General features: G+C 35.2%; 1 protein-coding gene across 1 annotated transcript in view; it reads right to left on the bottom strand.

Annotated features, from left to right (window-relative positions):
* TBC1D19 (TBC1 domain family member 19) overlaps positions 1-24,759 on the bottom strand; it is a 149,059-nt gene that overhangs the window by 63,633 nt on the left and 60,667 nt on the right. Inside the window, exons 8-11 of the mRNA XM_055588202.1 lie at positions 23,240-23,350; positions 13,060-13,132; positions 9,485-9,523; positions 7,690-7,802 (exon numbers count right to left, since the gene is read on the bottom strand). Coding sequence (XP_055444177.1) covers positions 7,690-7,802; positions 9,485-9,523; positions 13,060-13,132; positions 23,240-23,350 — 336 coding nt within the window. The remainder of the gene's footprint in view (positions 1-7,689; positions 7,803-9,484; positions 9,524-13,059; positions 13,133-23,239; positions 23,351-24,759) is intronic.

Here is a 24,759-nt window from a genome sequence, read left to right as displayed (position 1 = left end):
AACTAACACAACATTGTTAATCAACAATACTGCAATATAAAATAAAATTTTTTTAATTGTAAAGAAATTAGTAAAATTTTAGTAAAAAAAAAATCAGTTAAAAAAAAACATTAGAAAATTGAATTAACTCTAAACAGTGATAAGATTAGGCTGAAAGTTAAGTGAAAGTGAAAGCTGCTCAGTCATGTCCCACTCTTTGCGACCCCATGGACTATGCAGTCCATGGAACTCTCCAGGCCAGAATACTGGAGTGGGTAGCCTTTACCTTCTCCAGGGGATCTTCCCAACCCAGGGATCGAACCCAGGTCTCCCGCATTGCAGGCAGATTCTTTACCAGCTGAGCCACAAGGGAAGCCATTTAATAGAGAATAAGAAATAAGAATAAGAGAGGAAGGACAGGAAAGAGAGAAAAGGGGGGAAGGAAAAAGAAGAAAAGACAGAAGAGAAAGTGGGAGGAAGGAGGTAAGATGTAATCCATTTAAGGGACAGGCTAATAGTTGGTCAGGTGTTCATAATAAAGATTGAGAAAGGTCAAGAGTAAGTGGGTAGTAGCTGTGTTAAAGAGAGATGGAAATATCATCTGACTACTACAAGCTGATCCCTGCGTTTCTCCGAATCCCTCCATCCATCTCTCGGGGACTCTAGCCCTGGTTTCCACCCCTATCCAAATACTGCTTGGCTCCCTCAGTACTGTGTGATTCTTTCTGAAGACAGTCCCTCAAACAAGTTGGGGGACAGGATCACCTGGGACAGAGAAGAATATCTGAGGTATGCAGCAGCCATGGCAGGGTGGTGTTCAAACCTATGTTTCCTGAAATACAATTTCTTTGTTTTAAAAAATGCTTGATACACAGTTCTCTAGTTTGAGTCAAATGCTCATCACATAAAGAAAATCTGGGAACTTGCTGGCTATTTTTAGTCATTTTAATTAAAATTTTAATTTTAATTAAAAAGCCTTATTTTGTTCTCATTCATGATGTTTTGATTTCTTACCTAAAGAAAAATTATTTTACTATTTTATTTACCTTCTATTATATTTATTAAATCTACCCCTTTAGCTAGAATAAAAGAACACTTTTAAAGGTAGGAACAGCACCCAACTCAAACACCAATCCTGACAGCTGGCAAAGGGCATAATATTATACTTTAATGTTTCCTAGTGAACGTAGCAGAAAAGCTGTTTAGAGTTATGTTGCTTTTTAAAAATAAAAAGTTTAAAATTACAAACTGATATATGACCATTAAAATAAGTGAAACAATCTAGAGCTGGATAAAGAAAATTAATACTCTTTTTTTCTTCCCTCCCACCACACTGAAGAAACTAATGTTATTTATATTTGTATTAATAACATTATTTGTAACTTATATCCTTCCATACTTTTCTCCATGCTTATATAAATATATAATCATACTTAAGGATTTTAGCTGTTGTTTGTTAACATAAAATGGAATCATACTATACTTATTTTTCAGTTTCTAGTGATGTATCACGGTCATCTCTCTCTGTCTTTTAAATAACTATCAACACATAAACTTTAATAGTTTTAAAACTGTACTACAGATATGTCATGATTTATTTAACCATTCCCCTATAGATGGCTACTCAGGTTGTTTCTAGTTGTTTGTTGCTACAAATACTACAATAAATATCCTCATGCACATATGCCTTTACTGAGCGACTTTCACCATTTTCACTTTTCCATGGGTAAAAATAATGGTTATCTTACTGTTGTATTAACTTAGACTTTCTCAAATACTAATAAAATTGACTTTCTTTCATATGCTTACTGGCCATTTGAACTTTCACTTCCATGGTTTACATATTTTTCTGTTAGATTACATTTATTTCATTAATCTGTCAGATTCTTTATACTGAGGATTAACATTTGTCATTTGTGTTACAAATACCTTTTCTTCATATTAATATGTTTTGTTTTTGTTTATGGTATACACTGACAAATTTTTCAAAATTCTTTATGGATTTGGGTTTTCTTGCTTGCCTTAGGCAAGGCTCTCCTACACCACATATTTATGTAAATATTTTCCTAATTTTTCCTAAAATTGATATTTTAAATTTACATGTTTATAACCTACCTGGAATTTATTTTAATATTTTGTAAGCCAAAGGTCTGATTGTTTTCTTTCAGAAGGATGGTTATCAGCATCATTTATAAAATAAACCATGCATTTCCAACTGAAATAAAACTTCAACATTTCTCTATCAGAAATAGATTCAGTAGGCAGAAAATCAGTAAGGTCCAAGTTGAACTCAACACCACCACCAATAAACTGGATATGATGGACACCTATACGCTACTTCATCCAACAACAGCAAAACACACATGATTCTCAAGCTCACATGGCACATTCACCAAGACAGACCACATTCTGGGTCATAAAACATGGCTTTAACAAATTTAAAAGAATAGAAATCCTACAATGTCTGCTCTCCGACCCACCGTGGAGTTAAACTAGAAACCAATAACGGAAAGATAACTGGAAAATACCCAAATACATGGAGATTAAACAACATACATATGGGTCAAAGAAGAAATTTCAAGAAAAATTTCAAAGTATTTTGAACTAAATGAAAAGGTAACATCAAAATTTGGGGGATGCAGTAAAAGCAATGCTTAGATGGAATTTATAGAATTAAATGCAGGCATATATTAGAAAACAAGAAAGACCTAAAATAAACAAACTAAGTTTCTACTTTAGGAAATTAGGAAAAGAAGAGCAAATTAAACTGAAAGTAAGCAGAGGAAGAGAAATGATAAGAATAGAGCATAAATAAATAAAATTGAAAACAGGAATCAATAGAGAAATATCATTGGAACCAAAAGTTGGTTCATTGAAAAGATCAAGAAACACTGATGAGCCTCTAGCTAGGCTAATTAAGAAAAAAAGAGAAAGGACACAAATTACCCAAATCAGAAGTGAAAGATCCTTTGAACATTAAAAGGATAATGGAGGAATACTAGGAATACTTCCCTGCCCACAGATTTGATAACCTAGATGAAATGGATCAATTACTTGAATAAGATTTTGCTGAAAATTTGCTGAAATTCACACAAGAAACACTGTGTATAGGCCTAGATTTGTTAAAGTAACTCATTTAATAATTAATAACCTTCCAAAACAGACAGTACAAAGCCCAGAGTGGTTCACTGGTGAATTCTACCAAACATTTAAGGGAGAGATTCTGCCAGTCTTCTACAATCTCCTTCATAGGACAGAAGCAGAGGGAATAGCTTTTAATTCATTCCATTACCCTAAAAGCAGACAAAGACATTATAAGAAAACAATTTATAAAATAAAACAATCACCAATAATAGAATATTTAAAGAGTACTTTGTATAAGCTCTGGCAAATAGACATTTAAGAGCAATAAATTATGATTATAAAAGCAATCTTTGAAAAGCAAAGTAGCCCAAATTTTTAGCATCAGAGAATAATTTTAGTATATGTATCTATTTGGTGTTTTATTCAGACTTAGACTATCCATTTAACTAAAGAGAAGAAGAAAATATATACTTAAAAAATCAAAGAACTCACAAAGAGTCCTAAAATTTTATACTTAATTGTTCAGTAAGCATTTAGATGAGCCTATCATTTTTAGATACTGTACAAGATACTGACATTAAGATGATGAAGAAGAAAACAATTCCTGTCCCCAGGTGCTCAATCTAGAAAGAATGTGAACTTGTTAGTTGCTCAGTCGTGTCTGACCCTTTGTGATGCCATGGACTGTAGCCTGCCAGGCTTCTCTGGTCATGGAAGTCTCCAAGCAAAAATACTGGAGTGGGTTGCCATTTCCTTCTCCAGGGGATCTTTCTGCGGAAGGACTGAACTTGGGTCTCCCACATTGCAGGAAGATTCTTTACCATCTGAGCCACCAAGGAAGCCCCAATCTAGAAAGGGAGGCAGACAAATAAAGTAAGAAGTATGGTATATGTTTCTTTGACTTGAGTCTTTGCTCCTGCCCTGGTTATGGCAGGAGGGAAAAGAAGGAAGTACCTAACAGTAGCAGTGCTGGAGTCAGGAGAAGGCAAGGTGGAGGAGAGGTGAGGAAGCTTTCTCAGGAAAGGTGATGGAATAAGCTGCACATGAAGGAAGAGCAGAGTATCCAACAAGAGAAAAGTCTGAGACTTTTTTTTTTCAGGGAGAGAACAGCATGGTAGAGAGACAATTCAACATTTCTTGGATGACCATAAGTGCACCGAGGTGAAGATTATGCCTTTTCTTTTAGACATCATGAGTCTGATATACTTTTGGAGCATGTGTTAAGAGTTCTGTAGGAAACTGGAAATAAAAGTTTTAGACTTAAGACAATGATTGATTGAAAACAGAGTTGAAGCCATTACAGAAAGAAATGATTGGTGAATCAATCTAAGGAAAATGTGCAGAATGAAAAGAAGATCAAAACTGAATTCTGAAAAACACAAGCACTTGAGGTTTGTACGGGAACCCAAATGCAGACTTGGAAAATAAAAAAAAAGAGGGAAATAACTAAAAAAAAGGATGAACTAAATTAAAGACCAAGAATATTTCAAGGACAGAGTAGATAATAGTATCAAATGCAGTAAAATGTAAAGACTAAAATGCGTCCACTGTTCTTGACATCTTTAGCTAGGACAGTTATCGTCATTTGGTAGAATGTACACCAGAATAAGGTAGATCGAGTGATTATGGGATTAAGAAAGTAGGAGCATTCAGCATAGAATTTTCTGTCACAAGATTTAGATATAAAAATAGAGGAGAAAAAAAAAAGTAGAGGAGGCAAGAACAGGTGCTGATACAATAAAGTTCACAGGTTTCATGGAAAGAATTTGGGTAAGTTCTTTCTGATGACTTATGTTTTCTCTGGTTAAGAGAAAGTGATATCTTTTGCTAAGATTGTGAAAAGAAGTGGTTGAGGAGAGTGAACGACAGAAACAGACACTGGGAAGACTAGATAAGTATGACCAGAAGGATCTAGAATGATCAGGCAGTGCTGGAGATCTTTAGGTCAGGCTGTGGAGAACCTTGTTGTGAAATCACTAAAGGAAATATTAAATGTTAATACTCATCTTGACTATTTTATTAGTAAGTAAGAACTTAGAGCGGAGAAGGCAATGGCACCCGACTCCAGTACTCTTGCCTGGAAAATCCCATGGATGGAGGAGCCTGGAAGGCTGCAGTCCATGGGGTCGCTGAGGTTCGGACACGACTAAGTGACTTCACTTTCACTTTTCACTTTCATGCATCGGAGAAGGAAATGGCAACCCACTCCAGTGTTCTTGCCTGGAGAATCCCAGGGACGGGGAAGCCTGGTGGGCTGCCGTCTATGGGGTCGCACAGAGTCAGACACAACTGAAGTGACTTAGCATAGCATAGCAAGAACTTAGAGCAAAGTAAAGGAAAATTTTCTATCTTCTTTTAATTAGCAAACTGAAATTAAGCAAAAATTTAAATAGGCATGTTTGCTAAATATGGATATTTAATCCAGAAATCTATAGAAAATATATAAAGACAATGCTTTTAAGCTTATCACATATTTTCTTAAAAAGAGGAAAAAAATCAAAGTTAAATAATGTTCTAATAAAAGTATTAAATAAACTAACTGCTAGGAACTCAGAGCATTAAATACCCAGTCTTGCTAAGAAGGTAAGATTTTTAAAACAGGTTTATGGGTGTGAAATTTGAAATATTCTGTTTATGTATCTCCTTAACTATGATACATTTGTATGTGTACCTTATTTTAAGTGACTGAAAAGTAATTGAACAAAACAGTCTGATAAAGAATTCTTTGTAAGAAGAAGTATTCTCCCTCCTCTAATGTACCACCTACAACATTTATTTTTGAGTTGCTATAGTGTGTGCAAGTCACACTTTTACAGTGAATATAAAAGTAAGGTATAGAAAGTGTTTTATTCAATAAAATCAAGATTGTCTTTCTGATATTAATTTCTATTTACAGATCTGTCATTTTGAGTACAGAAAATTAAGATCATTATTAACTCCAGAATGCAAGTGTAAAAACAGCCATTGAACATTATAACAATTATTATTTGGGATTACTACTTTTATTCTACAATGATACTTCTGGAAAAGTTCTAAATCTGTTTTTGAAATGGAAGTAGTTTCTCTGCAGAGACAGGACTTGTTAATTTAGGTGCTGGTCGATGAAGTTGGTAGGTGATCTAACTCTGATCTACACAGTTAGATCAAAACAAGAATTACTACCTCTTTTACAAGAGCTGATGCACTAAAAAAAGGCCCAAAGTACACTCTAAACTGTTTTGTCAACTGTTCAAGTGTCACTTCAAAAGATCAGCAGTATCATTTGGTTTAAAATTGCTCTAAAATAAAGCACAAAGCTTATTCTTTCACAAAGGAAGCAAGTGATTTTTGATAGTGCTGTTTACAGAGGGAGATTTAAAACACATATTCATGCATCCACATACACACACATAAGCATACACATAATTTGCAAAGGCCAGAGGTATGGCTTTTATAATACTTATGTTAGTGCTTTATTTTCTTAAAAAAAGCATTATTATAAATTATGATTAATCTATGATTAATCTATGATTAATTTATTAATAATTATTACTATTATAAATATATGTAATTTAATATATGTGTATAATTAGATATGCATATAATTATAATATGTGTGCATAAATTATTACATATTATAAATTATGATTAATTTACAGTTATATGCAATATATAATTATTACTGCTACCATCAGTGGTGGCCTGTTACATCAGGTACTGGGTTAATGAAAGACTCACATTTTATTTAATTCTCACAACCACTCTATAATATAAAAATTATTACCCATATTTAAGCATAGGTAACTTGAGGCTTGAAGAAATTTATCTCACTCAGAAACTTATTTCAAATAAGTTGGGGGAGCTAGGAGTTGAAACTAGGTCATGTGATTTCAAAGAAAACCCATGTTTTTAACCACTGTCTAGTGAACTATTAGTTTGCTGTAACTACTAGTTTGCTATTTATTAAAATATTTAAATCAATGATTTGTAGATCAATGGGCTTAAGCAAAAAAAAAAAATTCTCTAAAATATTTCAAAAAGAATGTGTTACATATTTTTTCTTTATTGAATCTATTACCTGTCTGTTGGTGATTTCTCTTCATTTTCATTTTATTTCCTAAAATAAAATGTTCTTATACTTAGAAAAATAACATTCCCACATAAAATGTCAATTTTTAGAGCTATAAAAATGGTGCATATTTTCAAAGTAACTGTAGGGACAAAGTACTCATTTACATATACTGAGTAGTCTATCTTTATTTCACCCTATTCTAATTCCCAATTCTACCACACATCTTCACTGACCTAAACTGGTGGACTCCACTTATTAAAATTTTATGGAATTGGCCAAAAAGTCATTGGATTTTTCTACAAGATCTTTACAGAAAAACCTTAATGAACTTTCTGGCCAACCCTACACTTATTGTTTATGTATAGGTTCACACTATCCAATTAATTATTAATAATAAAAACATATATATTAAATACATAGTGATTGTATGCGTTAGTCTTATCTTAGAACTCTAAACTACAGTGAATTTGAAAATTTAAAAAGGGGATACATATAAGACTAAGAAAAAATATTTCTGTTTTGAAACACAGGTCTTTGAAGAATAAATATCAAATTTGGCTCATCCTTCTTCTTACCTCAGGGTGACTGGAGATATTCAAAATGAGAGCCCATAGTTCAGCTCTCAGGGCTGTGGGACTTCCTTGTCTGATATACTGTTGAGCAGCAGCACTATCTTGTTCTGTTAGAACTGTTAAAAGTATATTAGAATTTCATTAGAAAATGTGTAATGTAAGAAATACATTGAAATCTTTATAATTTTTTTTAGGAAGCTAACATTTCAATTTTGTATCTTACATAATTAAAACATATTTTGCAATCTTCTTTTACTCTCTGATTTTTGATGTGGTCTATATGCAACTAATGATGCATATATATAATAAATTTTGGATTTGAAGATTACATCAAATCATATCTACAGAAACCTTAAATTTCTTAAGCATATTCTACTAAGTCATGAATGTTCTAGTATTTGGAAGTAATATGCTATCTGAAGTATTACCACTCAGAATTCTACAAATGTAGATATCCATTTTATTAGATGATCTTTTAACTATCTGCCAAAATCAACAGAAGAAGTGAAGAAGTGAAGTTGCTCAGTCGTGTCCGACTCTTTGTGACCCCACTGACTGTAGCCTACCAGGCTTCTCTGTCTATGGGATTTTCCAGGCAAGAGTACCAGAGTGGGTTGCCATTTCCTTCCCCAGGACAATGAACAGAAAAGAGGAATTTTTTAAGAACTGAAAACACAAAGAATCCAATAACATTTTAAGGCTCCAAATTATTCAGCAGTGGTCAAGTTCACAAAATTAATATATTATCCTTTTGTTTTAATTTTTATTTTAATGGAAATATTAACTATTAAATCTAGAAATTAAGCCCCCTTCCAAAACAAACAAAACCAAAATATAAAAAAGTAAAAACAAAAGAAGAAACACTAGACATCTGCTAATACTTGTCTAACAGTACTGTTTTCTTATATTCTTAAAAGAAAAAGGAAAAAACCTTACACTAAGTGAAAATGAGAAGACCAAAAGAAACAAAGGGACCCTTTGAAATAAAAAGATGAAACGTATCCTTTAACTTGCAATTGTGTTTAATGAAAATATCAAATCATATAAATACAGTCCTCGAGATTCTAAAAATTGAACTAGGGAGTTTAGACCATGATAATGTAACTGTCAGAAGGTTCATTCTGACACAAAGACTTATCTGCACTTCATATTTCAAAGACTAAACTGGATTTATATAAACAAGGAAAAGAATCTTCAAAAGATGGGAAAAATGTATTCTCCAGAATGCTGACAGCTGCTCGATTATTAAGCCCTAGCACTGTGAAGTCACCAGGAAGCGCGGCAGTCACCACTTTCTGATGCAGAAGCATATTCCCATTAACGTTAATGAGGAGGGTGTGGGCACATCAAAGAGAGAACCTGACTCTGATTTTAAAATGAAATTCTACTGTTGAATGGATTAAGCTAATATCCTTGAGAAATGTGTGGCTGTGTTTATCTTTTCCTTTTTAGTGAATCATCTGTATACTTCTTTATCTGCTGTTTATTGATAAAGCCAAAATGATGCATTTCCCCTCTTTATAAAGATTCCTATTGTTTTGTCTACATTGTTAATTATGATTCCTTTTTAGGTCTTTAGCTTTTCAGGGATTAAATTTCAGATGACGGCATATGATGCAGACATTTACTTAAAATTGTCTCATTTTCAGAAATTAAAATAAGTTTAATCAAAAGCTTATCTTTTCCTCAAGAGGGAGGAGATACATGTGTACTAAATAGCTGATTCATGTTATTGTACAGCAGAAACCAACACATTGTAAAGCAATTATCTTCCAATTAAAATTTTTAAAAAGCTTACCTTTTTGCCCAATACGTACATGCTCATTTTCAAAAAGCTCTAAAAATGATAAAATAACATTTTTAGACACAAATATAATCAGTCACATTTAGAATAATATTATGTATATTTTTCTAGATTTTTCTAGAATTGATACTTCTAATTATTTTCAAAGCGGAATAGCTCTACAGCTAAATGAACCAAACATTTGCAAAATAAAGCAGAAAGAAGCTGAAATTTGTTTTTAAAGTACCAATAAAGTACCAATCATAATAGAACAAAAAACCTCCTAAACTTGGTCATATTCAACCCAAGAAACTTCTGTTCATCAAAGACATCACTGAGAGTGAAAAGTGAGTCACAGAGTGGGAGAATATATTTGCAATATGTATCTATCCAGAGAAGGTCTTGTACTTAGAACACAAAAAGCACTCCCAGTAAGTCAACTTAAAAAAGACACATGTATACCTGTGGCGGATTCATTTTGATATTTGGCAAATCTAATACAGTTATGTAAAGTTTAAAAATAAAATAAAATTAAAAAAAAAAATGCAAAAAAAAAAAAAAAAAAAAAAAGACAACTATCCTATACAAATATGCAGAAGATGTGAACAGGTTCTTTACAAAAGAGGTAATCCAAAGGACCAATAAACATATGAGAAAATGCTCAACCATGTTAGTTATCAGAGAAATGAAATAAAACCATTATGAAATACACAACCACCACAATGGCTAAATGCAAAGGAAATGGAGCAAATAAGCTTCTCATACAAAGGTGGCAGGACTGTAAATCAGTCCAACCACCTTGGAAAACCATTTGGCAACATCTACAAACACTGAATGTATGCACACCCTACACCAGTTAGCAGCATTACTCTCACATATGAATCTTAATGTCTGCCTATATGCACCAGGAGACTTACACAAGAATCCTCACAGCAGCACTATTGTAATATAGTCAGCCCTCCAGATCTGCGGGTTCCACATCTGTGGATTCAACCAACCTCAGACTGAAATATTTTTTAAAAATTCTAGAAAATTCTAAAAAACAAATCTTGAATTTGCTGTGTGCTAAGTTCTAAAAAGCAAAACTTGAATTCATGTGAATGAACTGATGTTGGCATACCCTGCTGTAGTCTCCCACCATGTCATGGATTCATGCTGCTTGCCAAGGAAAGCTATAAGGTCAGTAAAAATGAACCAAACATTTGCACAATAAAGCAGAAAGAAGCTGAAATTTGTGGAAGTATTAGTGCTGCCCCTACAATTGCAAAAATAGTCTCTGATTCATGGTAAAATGCTTACAAAGGTATTAAGTGTGTGGCTGGAAGACATGTCACAGAAGCATATTCCTGTTGACAGCAAGATGAGGTGTGAAAAAGCACTTAGCCTCTGTGAGCACCACTATGAGGGGCTGAGGAGACTGGAGTCTGAAGCTCACAAGGGATGGCTGGCTAGCTTTGTGAGGTGCTGCAACCACAAGAACTTAGAGATCATGGGAGAATCAACATTGGCTGATGCAGAGACAGCTTCAGCATTCCCAGAAGAGCTCAAAAAACTTACAGAAGAGATAGGCTATCTTCCAGAGCAGATCTTCAATTGTAATGAAGTGGGCATGTTCTGGAAGGAGATGCCCAATAACACCTCTTTCCATAAGAATGTAAAGCAAGCCCCAGGGTTCAGGACCTGGAAAAATCACCTTATTCTGGTGCTGTGTGGTAATGCAGCAGGTCATGTGATCAAGCCAGGCTTCATCTACTGAGCAAGCAATCCCCAGGCCCACAAGAACAAAAACAAAAATTGCCGGCCCATGTTCTGGCAATACGAGAAGGTTTGGGTGAAGGCCATTTTGTTCTTGGAGAGGTTCCAGCAGTGCTTCACTCCTGATAGTAAAGGGATGAAGAGAAGGGGCTGCCATTTCAAGGTCCTCCTCTTAGCTGAGAATGCTCCTGGTCAACCCCAATCTCTCTGCTTCACCAACGAGAATGTGGAAGGCTGCTCCTGTTTCCTAACTCTCTGTCACCGCTGCTGCAGTGCATCCAGGTGACTTACATCCACCTCACTTGCAAAAGGTTCCCCGCTGCCCTTGATGCTAACCCTGCCTGCAGTAGCAGCAGCAGCAGCAGCCACCTCAGTAGTGATTTATGAAAGAGCTTCACAATTGCAGATGCAAGTTTGCCCACTGCAGAGGCTGTAGATGCCCTAAAGCCTGATGCATGCTGGAGGCCATTCTGGAATGAAGCAATCAGTGACTTGGGGACTTCCCCAATATTGATGTGGAAATCAAGAATATTTTGAATGTTTCAAGGAAGGTTTGGTAGGGGAGACTTCTCTGACATAACTAACTGATGACAAAATGTTGAGGACCACACAGAAGAGCATAGAGAAACCCTTACCAAAAAGGAACTTGAAGATATGCTGAAATCCTATAAACACACAAGGATGGTGATGATGATGATGATGATGATGTAGAAGATTTAGAGGCGGCAGAGTTGTCAATCTAGACACTTGAAAAATTTGCAGCAGTTTTTCAAATATGATTAGAGACAGAGAACATGTGTGTATGTGGAAGTGGGGATAGAGGTGGCAGAAGGGGGAAGGACAGAATGAGGAGGCAAGAGATGAGATTTGAATAGTAAAAACAGTGGTTATCTTTGACACAGGGGATCAAGATTGAAAGGGGGTAGGAAAGGACTTCATCTTATTGATCTGGGTGGTAATTTAATAAGAGTGTCCAATTATAAAAATTTATTGAGCCATTCTCTTAGGACACATGTACTTTCCTATATTCATTATACAGTAACAAAGGTTTTAAAATGATAATAATACATAGCTACATCTAGAGTTGTTTTATATATAAAACACATATAACACATAGTATATGCTCAATAACTGTTTATTATTATTATTATTATTATTAGCAACAATAATAAGTGGCCAACTTCCTTATCTTACAGTGGAAGAAACAAGTCCCGAAATACAAAGTGACTTTTCCAAGTCACACAACTAGCCAGTGGCAGAGGAAAAGACAAGAGCAGTCCCATGACTTCTGTCTATTATAATTAGTACAACAATATAGACCTTCCACATTTTAAGTCAATTTTTACTTCCTTTTTATTATGATTAAATATTAATCCAGTCTTTTATGAAAATATTGCATTTAGGCACAAGAAAAGAGATGTTGGGGAAATGTTCTAGATGAAAACACACCAAGTTTAAAACCTATGTTTGTTTATACAAGATAGAATGTCAGTGTTCATTTAACTTGGTGATATGAAAAATAATAAAGATAGTGACGGCAAATAAAGGGAACCATGAGTGCTGCCAATGAAAAATTTTATCAACAAAATGACTTATGTATGTCTTAGGAGTTTTCAAAATTGTTTTAAAGACCCTCAAATAAAAAGACAATATCTAATTGAAGGCTAATAAATATACAAGATTCTATACAATAATTAATAGTAACCAAGGACAGGCAAAAAGCATGTTAGTTGACAGATATCAAACAGTTACTAGATTAATTTGGAAGTGACAAGATAAACCTTAACCTAACTCTCATTTTCACTTATCATATGCCATATGGCAGAAATACCAACCAGGAGGCACTTGTGTAGAGTCATCTATACCCAGCTGTCCTGTAGTTAAGCCAAGTTCTACAAAGAATTCTTTCTGAAAAATAACACACAGAATCACCATACATCTCAGACTTTTCTACACGTTATTTAAAAAATAATCTTCACCTAGACATCAACTTAAATGAAATGTAAATAATGTAAAGCACAATGTAAAATAAATCTTTGCTTCATTCAAATATCTAAAAAAGAAAACGATATTATTGAACCTTTAAATAGTAATGCTTTAATCCAAAATTTTCCCTTTTTAGATAACAAACTAGTCAGTAAAAGTAAAGAATAATTGTTCTTTTGAGTAAAGAACTAATAACATTCAAATCTTTCCTTAAACATACATATACAAATAGCACATGCAGTACTTATAAATTTTATTTTCTAAATTCATTGTCTAAAATTACCAATATAATTCTGTATCTGTGCTTTGTATGGTACTGTACTTCATTCAGCTCTTAATCAAATAAACACTGCAAATATCCAAAACAACTTAAATTAATTTTTAAGTAAAATTAGACTATCAAGTGCTCTGCTAAAATAAGAATAAATTAGATTTATTCTCCAGACTTCCTCTACTTATCTACTAATGCCTAAGGAAAGTAACCCTGTTTGTCTGTTTTTTAAATACATAAGAACCTCATAGTATTCACATTATTTTTATTCCCTAAGTAATTAAATATTTCTATTAATACTTGCCTCAGTCTTTTGTTATTATTCTAATTGCTAAAACCAAACTTCCTTCTTCTTTAAAAATGGAATTAGTTTTAATCTTTCATAATTATCTATGATTATTTAAATTAGTGATTTGTGTCCCTCATAAAATAGTTATTCAGCATAACACATATATTTTATTTTTTTATAGATTTTAAATAAGTGTCATTATATTTCAATCTTTTTCTAAAAACTTGATTTTTATCTATATCTTAAAAAAGCACTGCAACTTACGTTACCAATTTTTGATAACTAAAGAGATAAAAATTTACTGCTTTGGACTATTTTTTATTCTATATCAGTAGTGTAAGTGTTAGTCACTCAGTCGTGTCTGACTCTGTGACCCCATGGACAACAGCCTGCCAGGCTCTTCTGTCCATGGAATTCTCCAGGCAAGAATACTGGAGTGGGTAACCATTCCCTTCTCCAGGGGATCTTTCTGACCCAGGGATTAAACCTGGGTCTCCTGCATTACAGGCAGATTCTTTACTGTCTGAGCCACCAGGGAAGCCCTAGGCCCTAATCTCAGATTTTCTTCTTTATGAACATGTATTACCTTTTCTGCAACCTCTATCAAAGCATATAATTACATCATATTGAAATTATCTTTTTACTGTCCATTTCCTCACTAGCCTGAAGCTCTTGGAAGACAGTCCTATCTCTTACACACATTTGCACCTCCAGTACTTAGCACAGTGCTTAGTGACATGTAACAAAGGGGAGTTAATAAATAGTGAACCACTCTACTGAGCTCTAGTTCCAACCTGCTGCCTGTACCTGACTGAACAGGAATTAGTGTGCAACTTCTCTTTAGAGTTAATACATTTTGGTTTCAAGAAATTCCCTTTTGGCAAGACAGAGGTACAGGATTAAGAGATACAAACTACTACATATAAAGTAAATAAGCTACAAGAATATATTGTACAACACAGGGAATATAGTCAATATTTTATAACTATAAATGAAGTATATCACCTTTAAAAATTGTGAATCAATATGTTGTACACCTGAAACTTATGTAATATTGTACATCAACTATACCTCAAAAAAAAATCCTTTTTAATATGCATGAGTCTGCATAACACTGTGAGCTAGGTTTGAGGGCCATCTATTATAGGATCATTTAAGACTCACTGAGTCTCGCTAAGTTCAGTACTCACAGAGACAGACCAGAGTTACAGATAAACCATGCACTCTGGAGGTAGAACCATTATCACCAGCCACATGATTCAGGAAATGGGGACAACTATCCCTAATGCCTGAAGACATTAAGTATGGTCACAGTTTTTTGAAAATCGGTCACAGGATTCTGATTCTCCAATAGCTAAGAATTTATCTACACCAGCTCCAGGTCCCCTCAGACAGACAGAAGGCATAATTAGCCCCACTTACAACATGTAAAGCTGAGCACCAAAGAATTGATGCTTTTGAACTGTGGTGTTGGAGAAGACTCTTGAGAGTCCCTTGGACTGCAAGGAGATCCAACCAGTCCATTCTGAAGGAGATCAGCCCTGGGATTTCTTTGGAAGGAATGATGCTAAAGCTGAAACTCCAGTACTTTGGCCACCTCATGCAAGAGTTGACTCAATGGAAAAGACTCTGATGCTGGGAGGGATTGGGGGCAGGAGGAGAAAGGGACGACAGAGGATGAGATGGCTGGATGGCATCACCGACTCGGTAGATGTTGAGTCTGAGTGAACTCCGGGAGTTGGTGATGGACAGGGAGGCCTGGCGTGCTGAGATTCATGGGGTCACAAAGAGTCAGACACGACTGAGCGAATGAACTGAACTGAAACCTTTTCATAAATCATCATTCCCTGCTTCTTTACCTAGCAAACGCCTTCAAACTATTTCAAATGTCAGTACCTCTGAGAAGACCTTCTACATTTCATGAGAAGAATCTGCCACTTCCTCTTCTATACAGCCATATCACTTTGTATAAACCTCTCCTAAGAGGACTTCTAACATCTTTTAAAATAATGTCTTAAAAATAGTTTTTTATGACAGTTATAGTACTAATGCTTAACATTTACCGCTTACTATGTTTCAAGGACTGCTTATATGCTTTATATTTATATATTAATTTCTTAAGGCTGCCATTTTAAAAAGTACCACTAATTGCTGCTGCTGCTGCTAAGTTGCTTCAGTCGTGTGCGACTCTGTGCGACCCCATAGACGGTAGCCCACCAGGCTCCCCCGTCCCTGGGATTCTCCAGGCAAGAACACTGGAATGGGTTGCCATTTCCTTCTCCAATGCATGAAAGTGAAAAGTGAAAGTGAAGTTGCTCAGTCATGTCCGACTCTTTGCGACCCCATGGACTGCAGCCCACCAGGCTCCTCCATCCATGGGATTTTCCAGGCAAGAGTACTGGAGTGGGGTGCCATTGCCTTGGCTAGCTTTAAAAAACAGAAGGGTGCTTCCCTGGTGGCTCACACAGTAAGCGTCTGCCTGCAATGCAGGAGACCCAGGTTAGATTCTTGGGTCAGGTAGATCCCCTGGAAAAGGAAATGGCAACCCATTCCAGTATTCTTGCCTGGAAAATCCCATGGACAGAGGAGCCTGGCAGGCTACAGTCCATGGGGTCACAAAGAGTTGGACACGACTGAGCAACTTCACTTTCACTTTAAACAACAGAAACTCCCAGTTTCTCACAGTTCTGGAGGCTATTAGTTCAAAATGTTAACAAGATCATGCTTTCCCTGAAGGGTCCAGGAGAGAATCTGTTCCATGTCTTTCTCTTAGCTTCTGGTGTTGCTGGCAATTGCTGGTGTTCCCTGGCTTATACATGCAACACTCCAATCTCTTCCTGTCATACTACATTCTCCTTGTGAGTCTCTCTTTTCCTTTTCTTTTAAGGACACCGGTCATATTGGATTTTGAGCTCACCCTACTCCAGTAAGACATCATCTTAATTTCATTGCGCCTGCAAGGGTCCTATTTTAAATGAGGTCACATTTACAGGTATTGGAGGTCAGGATTCAACATAGCTTTTGGGGGGCCACAAGTCAACCCATAACATATCTTAAGATATTGATCAATACTTTTATGAGATACTATTATCCATATATTGAACAAGAAAACTAAAGCTCAAGGTTAAGAAAACTTGTCCAAGGTCACACAATCAGTGAGTGGTACAGCAAGAGGTTAAACCAGGTTAGTTGGCTTCAGAATCTAATTATCTAACCACCATGCTATGCTATCTTTACATACATTAAACATAAGTCAAATCAGCTAAAAGACTTAACAACAACCATAACAAAACATTAGTTCATGTATGAAACGAGTCCCCAGTCCAGGTTCGATGCACGATACTGGATGCTTGGGGCTGGTACACTGGGACGACGCAGAGGGAGGGTATGGGGAGGGAGGAGGGAGGAGGGTTCAGGATCGGGAGCACGGGTATACCTGTGGCGGATTCATTTCGATGTTTGGCAAAACTAATACAATATTGTAAAGTTTAAAAATAAAATAAAATTAAAAAAAAAAAGAACAAAAAAAAAACCTTAGTTCCCTATTTATGCACTCCTCTTCAACACACAAATACACACAATCACAATTATTCCACTACGCAGGAACAACCACTTTCAGCATTTTTCCTGGTATTCATATCCATATTTTGGAAATCCTCTGGTGGTCCAAGGATTAGGAATCCACCCTCTCACTGCCAAGGGCCTGGGTTCAATCCCTGGCTGGGCAACTAAGAGCCCATAAACCATGCAGCATGGCCAAAAAGCAAACAAACAAACACACACATATCCATATTTCAAGTAACAGGTACATTCTGCTATTTTAAATTTAGCAGTTTCAAATAACTATTAAATCTGTTAGTGATAAATGTGGATTTTTAGCTCGGTACATTGCCGGGAGCTGGCATATTGCATATTGAGTGCATATTGCATGTTGAGTGCAGCACTTTCCACAGCATCATCTTTCAGGATCTGGAATAGCTCAACTGGAAGTTTAGCACTGCCAGGAGCCAGCGTGAGGAACTCCTCCCGTGGCAAAGGTCATGAGGAAGGAGGCTCGGCATACGCAAAGGCGGGATCGAGCCTCAGGAGTCCCCCTGGAAATTCTCGAGCATCTACCCCCAAAACCAGAGTCTGCCTACTTTCTGCTTTCACCTACACCTCTGACTTTACGGGGGCTGTCCCCCACTACCTCTCTCTGAAAAAAGAATTAGCTTACAGCTCCAGTTAACAATTCCTGGGTGTGACAGTGTTTCAACCTACAAACTCCTTTGGAAATCCTCTAGCCTGCCTGAATAGGGTTTTTCCGGCCACATGTGATTGCTCAGAGCCTCCCAACTGTGAGAGGCATGAGATGTTCTAAACTGTCTAAACACAGATTCCTTTGAGCAGTTAAAAGATTGATTAGAAATTGTATTGGTGAAGGGATTTTCACTTGTTGGGCCAATGTTTGCTGCTAAGTCTCCATATCCCTTACCTGCTGTGTCCCTGGCAGTGTATTGATTAATATAATTGGTGTAAGTAGTAGCTTTAATGTTTGTAACCTGGGACCCTTGAGTTAACTCTTTTTCTTGTTATAGCCCACCACACCTTTGCTCTGTAGGAATGCAACTTTATCTAATGCTTTTGGAGGGTGGCTCCTGACCAATCACCTTTAGAGAAAAGTAAGTTTTCTGAAGAAAGGGTCTTAAAATGTTAACAGGCCTCTGGGCCAGAAGATGATGCAAATCACCTAAGCTTTTGCATATGATAAGTTTGCAGGAAGAAAGCCTGGCTTGCTGCATGACTCTACCCCTTCCCCCATTATCCTCTATGCATAACTTAAGGTATAAAAACTACTTTGGAAAATAAAGTGCGGGCCTCGTTCACCAAAACTTGGTCTCCCCATGTCGTTCTTTCTCTCACCTTCTGGCTGAATTATTCAGCCTCTTTTCTCCACTGAATTTCCTCACTGAGCTATCCTTATTTCAGCCTCTTTTCTCCACTGAATTTCCTAACTGAGCTATCCTTATTCTATTACTCTTTATATCCTTAATTAAAGTTTAATTAAGTAGTTGTTTCCTGATCCTCGCCGACGCCGTCCCCGCTTCGAATTCCCTGGATCCACCGGGGCTGGACCCCGGCAGTACATTCTCTTTTCCTCCCTCTATCATTCCAATATAAGTATATATCAATGCTTAATTACATCTATATTAAGAGTTTGTTGTTATTATTATTATTTAAATATTACTCACTGCTGAGGAATGTAGTATGCTATAAATATGTTTCCTTTCTTGTACTTTTTTCCATACAGTTCATAATTAAACCACTTTTTCACTTATGCATTTTCTCTACTTACCTCTCCCTCCTCCCTTCTGCATGTGGTTAGCACGTCATCAGGTCATCTACATTTTCGGGGTTTTCTTGCAAGTTCTCATCATGGAACCCTACAACCTCCTGCTCCAATATGGATTGCTCTACTCTGGTCCTGTTGCACAGACAGGCCTGGAAATTCTCTTCACTGGCATTCTGGAACTTATTCTACTCTTAGGTTGGAAATCCCATTTCCTAGATCCTCTATTTCACTCTTTTTGTTTATGATCTTGTTTTAGAGCATTTCTACCAACAGCTCCATGAATTAGAATATTTTAGGTCATGTACATCTGAAAACAAATACTTCAACTTCACATTTGATTGACTGGTGGTTATATACAGAATTCTAGGCTTGAACTCATTTAGATTTTTAAAGGCTTTACTTAAAAATCCTCTGGCTTCCAGTCTTCCTGCTGAGAAGTCAGATGCCACTCTGATGCCTGAAACATTATATATACTCTGTTCTTCCATAAAAAGTTTTTAGTCTTCTCCTTTTCAGGTGCCTTGCTACGGGTCTTCTTTCATTCATAGAACTGGGTACTGGATAGGTCTTTTAATAATGAAGATTCCTGTCTTTCAGTTCTTGAATTTTTTTAACTCCTTGGCTTCTGTATTCTCTTTCTGGAACTCCTACTGGCTAGGTGTCAGCCCATCTGGACTGACCATCTAATTAAAAAAATCTTTTCCCATTTATTTTTCATCTCATTGGCTTTTTGCTTTTACACTGTCTTCTGATAGAGATTTCCTGGGCTTTCTACTGATTTTTTTTGTACACCATATTTTTTATTTCCCTAACTCTCTACCCATTTTTTTTTGCACATCATATTTTTGATTCCTAAAAGCTCTTTTTCACTTTCTAGCGTCTTGTTTTGTTATTCTAATGAAATTCTGTTCCTGTTTCATGAGTAATATCTTCTCTCTGAGAATATTAATGTTTCCTTTAAGTCTTCTATTGGGAAGATACAGTTAACAAAAGGTTAACCTCTTTGTCCACGTGAAGATTACTTTGTATTTACCTTCTCTCAGCACTGTTGCCCTGAAAATGTACTGGATTATGAAAAAAAAAAATGGTGGAGAGGAAAGCCAGCTACATAACCAGCAATATAATTTACAAAAAAAAATACGACACTTGACTATTAAATTTCATCTGAAATGAAGGACTGTAAGTGGACTAAAGAAACCTATTGGAAAACACAGGCCTTCGCTACCTGGTGTGCCTCTTGAGAGGACTTGGAAACTATGCTCATGTGCATTACAAGAAACGGTTCCTATTGCGCATGAGATTTTCCTATGCTGTACCTATGTAACCTAGTTACTTCCATTTGCAAGCATTCCTCGTAGGGGCTAGGAAGTAGCAGCTGGTAGGCTGTAAGGACTTCCAATGAAGATCTACATGATATATTGACATGCCATGTTTTCTGTTTTGTATCTCTCTACAAATCTAATTGAGCCTTATACCAGGTTTTGGCCTATTGTATCCTGCAAGTGTAGACGTAAATTCAAACCTGAAGTAACTATATTGGTGGTCATAATAATTACTCATTTCCTAAATTGGCTATTTCTTCTTCCTTATTTTTCTCTGCAGAGTCTGTTTTAGTTTTGAGCTGTGCTTTTCAAATTGTAAAATTTCAAATATCTGGAGAGCCTAGGCTGGTCAGTCATATTTTGGATTGAGGCAATGAACAATTGACCAGAATCTCTGTCTTTGAGGCCTGGGCAGAGTATGATGGGCTTTAGTCTGAAAAATTTATTTATAGACAGCCAGCTTTCGCTTTCTTTATTTGGATCAACCTTCACTTAATTCTTCTGTTTTCAATACAATGCTTCATTCCTATTCAGCTCTACATTTGAGGTCTCTGAGTTCATGGCCTTTCTGCAATGATTATATACACCTCTGGTCTCCTGTGGGGGAGGAGGAGTCACCAGAAAATGAAGGATGGGACAAGTCTGGGGGTCTAAACCCTTTTATACAATCTCTATGTCTCCGCAATGCCTTCTATCACATGTGGTAGCTCCAATTCCTCATTCTTTGCAAAGTTCCAGGGAGAAAATCATCTGGTTTCTTGTATCAGTTAGAGTCCAGTCAAGAAATAGAAACCATATCAGAAGTGTGAACAGGGAAAAACAGAATTAACAAGTGCAGAAAGCAACTATGGCTTCTAGGCTGAAGAAGAGTGAACCAAGGAAGGAAGAACTCAGGAAAGGTCCCCCATGTCCTCAAGACTGAGATTCAGACTTTTAAGGAGAGGGTATGCCTGCCCCAGGAACATGCAGACCAGAGGTGAAGAACAATCTTGCCAGTGAGTACAGGCTGGAGCTGGTTGACTAAGGGCTGCCAAGTTGAATACTACTGGGTCTTCTGTTTGCTGATCTGCTGGCTTCTGTACATGGAAAGTCCCTTTATCCTACTATGGTCTTGCAATGTCTCTCCAGAATCCGCTATTGACAAAGCCTAATGTCAAGCTAGTTGGCAAAAAGGAAATGTTTACAAGGTCCAGCTCCAGTATAATAAAACAGGATTTAAAAAAAAAAAAAGGTAGGTTTGCAAACCACAAATAGTCAGAATGGTCATCATCAAAAAGTCTATAAATAATAAATGCTGGAGAGGGTGTGGAGAAAAGGGAACTCTGCTACACTGTTGGTAGGAATGTAATTTGGTGCAGCCACTATGGAAAACAGTATGGAAGTGCCTTAAAAAACTAAAAATAGACTCATGATATGATCTAGCAATCCCACTCCTGTGCATATATCAAGAAAAGACAAAAACTCTAAATCAAATCATAGCAGCACAATTTATAACAACCAAGACATGGAAGCAACCTAAGTGTGCTCAACAGATGAATGTATAAAGAAGATGTGGTATATAGATACACAAAGGAATATTACTTGGCCATGAAAAAGAACAAAATATTGCCATTTACAGCAACATGGATGGATCTAGAGATTATCATACTAAGTGAAATAAGTCAGACAGACAAATACTATATCACTTATATGTAGAATCTCAAAAAATAAAACAAATGAACTTCCTTACAAAACAGAAATAGACTCACAGACATGGAAAACAAACTTACAGTTACAAAAGGGAGAAAGAGAGAGGTAGGGATAAATTAGGAGTATGAGATTAACATATATGCACTACTATATATAAAATAGATAAATAACAGGATTTACTATATAGTACTGGGAACTATATTCAATATCTTGTAATAACCTATAATGGAAAAGAATCTGAAAAACAGTATGTGTGTGTATCTGTGTGTATGTAACTAAATCACTTTGCTGTACACCTAAAACTAATACAATATTGTAAAGCAACCATAGTTCAATTTTTTTAAAAGGTAGATTTGGAGCTGAAAGGTAATAAATTGATTACCATCACACTTCTCATCCATACCTCCCACCTTTCAGAAGCAATAAGGCTTGACCGTCTTCTTCACGTCTGAGTCATTCCTCATTCTCCCATTAGTTCTCTATGTTAATACTTTAAAATTTAGTTGTTTCTTAGTTTCACCAAAGACAATATTTACATTTCTATGCTCCTTACTATTTTAGGGTAATTAACAAAAGAAAGACTGATGGTAATTTCTTAACTTCTTTGTAAGGAAATCTCGCCACTTTACTACAATTATTCTGTTTTAAAACTAATTTCCTTACCAAAATGTGACAATCTGCAGAGCAAAGATAGTCTTTAACTCATCTTATGTTCTTTTATCTCCCTCAGTGTCTTCCATATTAGGAGCTTAAAAAAAGGTTGGTTGAAATAAATGAATGTATATTCCTTAAAATTTTTAAATAAAATTCACAATTTGTTTCAATCAGTTTTATAGCTATATATCAGGCACTGAAATCCCAATAAGAGGTCTTATAAGTCTATGCTGTTTATTAAAATAAGAATTAAGCAAAAGCATTTATAGGTCAATGAAAACTCACCTTTAATCCTACTAGCAAAGCAACTCTCTCTATAGAACATATTTACAATAAAAAAGAAAATTTTCACTTTATTCATTTATTTAATGAGCAGATTGTCCTACTACTTTAAATATATGTTGAACTAAAATAGTTTTCCAATGGTTACCCTCTAAAATATATTAATTTATTTTGAACTACCTATACTTACCAATTCAGGGATGTCTTTTACTTTGAGAGGAACTTGGATTAAACCCAAATGAGTCCTGAAACTAAGAGAATCACCACTTTCATAATTTGGGTTGCGAAGATTAATTAATACCTTTAAAAACAAATCCAACGAAATCGGTTAGTTTCCTTATACAAAATTTACACTTATAAAATTGGCAGTGATATTCTTAGTATATCACAAAATTAAAAATTATTTGGGTTATGCATATACTTTAATCACATTCTGAACACTATAAAATTGAGTTAAAATGTTGAAATACCATAAACATGTTTTTAATTTAATATTCCAACAGATGACCTATCAAATAAAATACTAAACAGTTAAAACTTCAGTTATAAAGAAAAACTTTTTGATGTTAAGAAAAAATAAAAATTGTTTGAATATAATATTTTACAAGGAAAAATGACAGAAAAATTTAAACTGCTTGATTTCAGTATTTGCCAGGGAAAAACTTCAGAACCAACTCTAACACTTTTAAAAATAGATGCTGAAAAGTTTCTAGAACGACAGTGGAATAACATCATATGGTATTGCTTCTAAATCAAATCCAAAGGTAAAAAAACTTTTTCAGAAGCCAAACTAACAAGAAATATTTTTCAAAATTAAAAATCTTGGATATTTGCATATCCTTTAATCTAGGAATCTCACTCCTGTGAGTATGATTATGGAAATAATTAAAACTGCTTGCAAAGATAGTGCAAAAAAAAGGTAAAGGAAGTGTTGTTTATAACAGAAAGATATTATGCATTTAATATTTTAAGACATTCAATATTAGACATTTAAGATGTTTAAGACTACTTAAACATTCTGGTAGAGGAAATTACCTATATAAATTATGTTTTATGTATATAAAATACAGTTTAATATGCCACGATTAATAAATACCACAATATGTTTATTAAATTAAAAATTACAGTAGTGTTTATTGCTATATGATGATATTATAAGTAATTTTTGTTTTAAATTTTCTTCTTATATATGTTTTCTTATTTTTCTAACAACATGGATTTTAGGGAGAAAGTAATAATAATTTCCAAAAATATTTTTAAACTGCAACTCTGAAGGGAAAGAAACCAAGAATTCAGTGAAGAAGATTATAATGACAGAAACACCAGCATATCTGAAGTAGGCATTAATAACCTGATAACTAATGGCTGACAAAATGAAATATATCACAAGTGCAAAAGAGTTTCCTAAAATTTCAAACACTAAATCGAAGCTAAAAATATCAAAGGAATTTATTTTAAAAAAATGTTTTAGCAAAGAACCAACAGTGTTAAATATAGACTAATATAGCACAATATAATTTTAGTCTAATTATGCAAATAAGGAATCACAGTGCCCATTGGAAAACTTAAAAACATAGAATTGAAAAGAAAAACTATGAATACATGGGCAATAGAAAAGAAAAAATATTAGAAAAGCAGAAACGATAAGGAAGTGATTATAGAAAACTTTTCTTGAGCTAAAGAAGAATCTCAGTATGACTAATAAAAGAA

This window comes from Bubalus kerabau, chromosome 7 (assembly GCF_029407905.1).
Source record: "Bubalus kerabau isolate K-KA32 ecotype Philippines breed swamp buffalo chromosome 7, PCC_UOA_SB_1v2, whole genome shotgun sequence".
NCBI classification, from domain to species: domain Eukaryota; kingdom Metazoa; phylum Chordata; class Mammalia; order Artiodactyla; family Bovidae; genus Bubalus; species Bubalus kerabau.
The sequence above is the reverse complement of the archived record's forward strand: the minus strand, read 5'-3'. Positions and strand labels throughout refer to the sequence as shown.